Here is a 5,773-nt window from a genome sequence, read left to right as displayed (position 1 = left end):
CTTTAAACCGCATAAACACATTTCATTACACCAAATACACAAAATAATGTTCTTTTTAGCAGCATCATATGACCCCTTTAATACAACGTTAGTTCCACACTGAACATTTGTCTAATGTTTTTTAAATGTAACAATTGTTTCAGCCTTCAGCAAACATTCAAACGTAACATTCTCATAGCAAAGTGATCAAATGTAACATTCCCTTAATGTTTTCTCTGACTTTCACATAACAAAGAAAAACGTTTTTAAAACATTTACGTTCTAAGAACATTCATTATGTTTTCATAATATAATTGGAACGCTAGTAAAACGTTCTCAGAGCATAGCTAGATAGATGTGGCTGTGTGCGGTGTGTAATGAATGAGGGAGTCGTTCTTCACGTGCTGATGCTGATGCTGAGATCCTCCTCCTCCTCCTCTTCATCCCGGTCGAGCGCTCGCCGGTTCAGATGCGTTCCGCCGCTCCGGTTGGACTCCGCGCTGCTCCCATTTTGCTTGTAGTTTTCCGCATCATTTCCAGGTCAGAGGCGCGGCTTCCTGTGCGGACTGAAGATGGCCGCAGATGGAGGCGCTCTGAAGGATATCAATGAGATTAAATCGCAGTTCCGGACCCGCGAGGGATTCTACAAGCTGCTCACCCTCTCGGACTCTCAGCAGCGGGCCGGGCTGCCGCGGGGCCCCTCGGCGGGCGGCGGCGCCGGTGTTGGGCTGGTGCAGGGGCCCGGGGCCGCCAACTCCTCTCCGGGCTTCCTCCCGCCGGTGCGGGTGTCGATGGTGAAGCTGAAGCCCGAGGATCCCAGCGAGGATTCGGAGCGAGTGTGCTTCAACATCGGCAGGGAACTTTACTTCTACACCTACACGAACATCAAGAAGGTACGAGCGTCTCGATCTGATGCGTGATTCGGTTTGAATGACAGACAGATTCGGATCTGAGCGCGTCAGTGTAACCGCGAGATTCGCTTTGTTTACATCCCCCCAGCTAACAAAACTATGTTCTGAGAACGTTTAGCTAACCTTGCCATAAGTTGTGAAAACGTTACCCGAACGTTCAAAACCAAACCTCCAGATTTTAACATGTTTTTTCTTGGTTAAGGGAACATTTCATTTAAATCATTATGGGAACGTTGCTTTTGAATGTTCTAGTAGTAACATTTCATAAAACATTAGCTGAACATCCCACTGAAATAAAACCGTTCCATGATTGTTGTTGTTGTGCTAACGTTTTGAGAACATTATTAAAGACCCAGATAATTTGAATGAACGTTCCATTAATGTTACTGCTGCGTTTGTTCATAATTTACAGAGAACCTTGCTAGAACGTTTAGAGAGCGTTTCCTGTGTATGCGTGAGATCCAGAGAATCCCATATGAATCTGTCTGCAGTCATTATGTGTTGATATGTGTGCGAATGTGACTAATAATGACACTCGTTATGTTTACGTGATTTTTTCAAAATTATTCTAAAGCTAATGTAAAACAGCTTTCCTGTAGATCACAGCGTTAGTAATGCAAAGGTCATGGGTTCGATTCCCAGGGAAATGCATCAACTGAAACTCTAAATGCTGTGTAAGTTACTTTGGATAAAAGCATCTGCCAAATGCATAAATATAAATCCATGTGACCATAAAGAATGACTTTTCATCTGCACTCTGAGCCAATGGGATTTAAGTGTTTGGCTTTTATTTTATTTGTTCGTCACAGACTCTGTCCTGTTTTTTATTGCATGTACATGAAAAGAGAAAAAATGCACATTTTAACAAACAAGATTTCACTCTAGAGTTTGTGACAGTCGCTATTTAAATGCTAATATATATAAAATACTTCCAAAATAATACAATGATCTTATCCTTTCATACTGTATATATTAATTAGGTTTATTTTAATTAACTAAAAATAAAACAATAAAAAAACATTTATTACATAAATAAAAAAAACATTAACTGAAATAAAATATAAAAAAACTTCAACTTATTTTATTTCAGTTGCAAAAGCAACATCTCTCATTTTCATTTAATTTAACCTGAAGTATGTAAACATGTAATACATTTTTAGTATAAGAGCAATACCTTTTTTAACAAATGTAACACTAGTGTACCAGTGTTTTTTGCTTTGTTTAGCATTAAAAGTTTGTCTTGTACAGCCAATTTTTGCATGTATGTAAATATAGGTTATGGTTTCCTCTGTTAAATCATTGTGCAATAAAACACTGTCTACATAAAACAACTTCAGATATGACAATGCATATTTGAAGTTAACTATAATTAACAGATATAGGAAAGGACAAGATCACTGTATTTTGGAAATATTATATACATTTGTAATCAAATAGTGATTCTCACAAACTCTAGTGAAATCTGAACAACTGAGAGATTCTTTGTTAAAAAAAAATGCAAACCACAACGTCGCTTTTTATGTGCATACAATTACATGGTTACATGCTAAAATAAAAATCTAAAACTTTATAGACATTAAAGCAACTAATTTTAATAAAAATTATTGAAAATTAAAATAAATAAAAATGACAAAAAACAACAACAAAAAGACAAATTTAAATGAAAATGGAAAATATAAAAGCATCTTAATGACAGAAATAACATTGCTCTTTCTGTGTGTGTGTGTATCTGTGTGTGTTTGTATCTGTGTGTGTATCTGTGTGTGTATCTGTGTGTGTGTGTGTGTATCTGTGTGTGTATCTGTGTGTGTGTGTGTATCTGTGTGTGTGTGTATGTGTGTGTGTGCAGGCAGTGGATCTCAGTAAGCCCATAGACAAGCGCATCTATAAGGGAACTCAGCCCACCTGTCATGACTTTAATCAGTATTCGGCCACGGCTGACAGCGTGGCTCTGATCGTGGGCTTCTCCGCAGGACAGGTGCAGTACCTCGACCCCATCAAGAAGGAGACCAGCAAGCTCTTCAACGAGGAGGTGAGCAGATGAGCCTGACTCATGCACATTCACACCTGATGAAAACATCTGTATCAGATGATCAGTGAACCGGATCACCAGTCGTTCAAAAAGTTCAATCTGGATCAGAATGATTGGTTTTGTGATCCAGGATCAGGTAACCCATCTTACTTCTGTGCCGGTTTTTCAAAGCAAAATTGGATTGGATCACCCTGATCCAGATACACACTTTTCCAGATTTCCAAATCTGGATTACTAGTGCTCTACGGAGCCCCTAAAGGGACATGCTGATGGAGAAAAAAAATAAGCTGGGGGAAAAAAAGCCAATGTTTTGCATTGCATTTACACAAATAACTACTTCTGACTGCTCCATCTCTGATGATTGTGACGGTTCAGGAGCGTTGATCTTCAAGAGGAGGAATTTAGAGACGCAGTTTCCTCACCTGTTCTCTGAATGTTATCATTTATAAGTTATGTCCTACATGTCCTATATGTCCTACATGTCCTTTTTGTTTTCTCAATGTTTCCATTCTTATTTTGTGTTGTGTTTTCTCATTGTGTTATATTTTGTTTTTCACTTGTGCTTATGTTTGTCATGTTTGTTTATTATACTGATGTTCTTCTTTTCTAATTGTATCTTCACTGTAAAGCGACCTTGAGCACTGGAACTGGATGGGATCGCCCTGATCCAGATACACACTTTTCCAGATTTCCAAATCTGGATTACTAGTGCTCTACGGAGCCCCTAAAGGGACATGCTGATGGAGAAAAAAAATAAGCTGGGGGAAAAAAAGCCAATGTTTTGCATTGCATTTATACAAATAACTACTTCTGACTGCTCCATCTCTGATGCATGTCCTATATGTCCTACATGTCCTTTTTGTTTTCTCAATGTTTCCATTCTTATTTTGTGTTGTGTTTTCTCATTGTGTTATATTTTGTTTTTCACTTGTGCTCAGTGTTGGGGAAAGTTACTTTTTAAAGTAATGCATTTCAATATTGCGTTACTCCCTAAAAAAGTAACTAATTATGCTACTTAGTTACTTTTTATGTAAAGTAATATGTTACGTTACTTTTGAGTTACTTTTTAAATCTGGGCGGGGCTTCCGTGTTTGTTTTTAATATAAAAAGTTCTTCTTTTACAAATATAAAAGCCCTTTCACACCAAAAGTGAAATGAATGCGCCTCAGGCTGAAGGAAATGTAAATTCACGTCTGTACAGTAGAGGGCGCAGCTCAAACATACTACATGAAGAATATGACGCAGGAGAAGAAAGTTCAACACTATTCAACAATAACACAAATCAAACAGAAATGTGTCATTTCTGCTTATTAGTATGATTGAATTGGATCATCGAAGGTCAGTAGCAAAGACATTGGTTCATAAAATGGGATTAAATACATAAACAATATTTGTCTTATTTAACATATTTAAGTATTGCAGGTTTGTATAATATTCTGAGTTTGCATTTGACTGTTTTTATTCATTTCGAGGAACGCTGAATCTGTTTTTGTGCAGTGAGATGAGTAAACACATGTTCATATTTAGTCTAGAACTACAGTAAGATCATGTTCACACACAACGCTCTGCACTTACTCCTGATTTCTGTCACCATGGCAACACCAGAGCTGTCACTCAACACATGGAAACAAAGTAACGCGTTACTTTAAAAAAAAATGTAACTCCGATATTTCCTTCTAAATTTAAAATTAATGCTATACTTTACTAGTTACTTAAAAAAGTGCTTATGTTTGTCATGTTTGTTTATTATACCGATGTTCTTCTTTTTTAATTGTATCTTCATTGTAAAGCGACCTTGAGCACTGGTGCTATATAAATTAAAACTTCTTCTTCTTATTATTATTCTCTCCCCAGAGGCTGATAGATAAATCGAAGGTGACGTGTCTCAAGTGGCTTCCGAAGTCGGAGAACCTCTTCCTCGCGTCTCACGCCAGCGGTCACCTCTACCTCTATAACGTGGAGCACCCATGTGGCACCACCGCGCCGCAGTACTGTCTGCTCCGTCAAGGCGAGGGCTTCGCAGTTTACGCCTGCAAGACCAAAACGCCCCGTAACCCGCTGCTCCGCTGGGCAGTTGGCGAGGGAGGGCTTAACGAATTTGCCTTCTCGCCCGACGGCGTTCATGTAGCCTGCGTCGGTCAAGACGGCTGCTTGCGCGTTTTTCACTTCGACTCGATGGAGCTTCAAGGCGTGATGAAGAGCTACTTTGGTGGGCTTCTCTGCGTCTCCTGGAGCCCCGATGGGAAGTATCTCGCAACGGGCGGAGAAGACGATTTAGTGACGGTTTGGTCGTTCGCAGAGAGTCGCGTCGTCGCGCGCGGACACGGCCACAAGTCGTGGGTCAACGTCGTCGCGTTCGACCCGTTCACGACGAAACTGGAGGACGAGGAGCCGATGGAGCTCAGCGGCAGCGAGGAGGATTTCCAGCAGGGGGCGCTGCAATTCGGCCGCGTGCGAACCAGCAGCACGCTCTCGCGACTTTCGCGGCACAGCTCCAAAGGCGGAGCTTCGTCCGTGTCGTACCGCTTCGGATCGGTTGGGCAAGACACGCAGTTCTGTTTGTGGGATCTGACGGACGACGTTCTGTATCCGCGGCTTCCGCTCTCCCGCGCGATTACGAATACCTTCGGTCCTACGATCACGAGTGGAAGCAGCGGAGTCGAAGGTCACCATCATCCCTCAAACCCTCATCAGACGTCGACGTTGCCGCTGCCTTTGCCTCGCTCGCTGTCGCGCTCCAATTCCCTTCCGCATCCCGCCGTCGCAAACACCTCCAAAAGCCAGGGGGCGACGGAGAGCAGCGTTACGAGCGGCGGAGGAGGAGGAGGAGGCGGAGGAGGTGGAGGCGGAG

General features: G+C 41.4%; 2 protein-coding genes across 2 annotated transcripts in view; both read left to right on the top strand.

Annotated features, from left to right (window-relative positions):
* LOC107710518 (mitogen-activated protein kinase kinase kinase kinase 3-like) overlaps nt 1-5,773 on the top strand; it is a 19,897-nt gene that overhangs the window by 2,765 nt on the left and 11,359 nt on the right. The gene's annotated exons all lie outside the window — the stretch shown is intronic.
* LOC107710499 (WD repeat-containing protein 20) overlaps nt 527-5,773 on the top strand; it is an 8,618-nt gene continuing 3,371 nt past the window's right edge. Inside the window, exons 1-3 of the mRNA XM_016515282.1 lie at nt 527-872; nt 2,740-2,922; nt 4,777-5,761. Of these exons, the coding sequence (XP_016370768.1) occupies nt 552-872; nt 2,740-2,922; nt 4,777-5,761 (1,489 nt within the window). The 5' untranslated portion in view covers nt 527-551. The remainder of the gene's footprint in view (nt 873-2,739; nt 2,923-4,776; nt 5,762-5,773) is intronic.

This window comes from Sinocyclocheilus rhinocerous, unplaced genomic scaffold (assembly GCF_001515625.1).
Source record: "Sinocyclocheilus rhinocerous isolate Xijiao unplaced genomic scaffold, SAMN03320098_v1.1 scaffold867, whole genome shotgun sequence".
In the NCBI taxonomy this organism is placed as follows: domain Eukaryota; kingdom Metazoa; phylum Chordata; class Actinopteri; order Cypriniformes; family Cyprinidae; genus Sinocyclocheilus; species Sinocyclocheilus rhinocerous.
The sequence above is the reverse complement of the archived record's forward strand: the minus strand, read 5'-3'. Positions and strand labels throughout refer to the sequence as shown.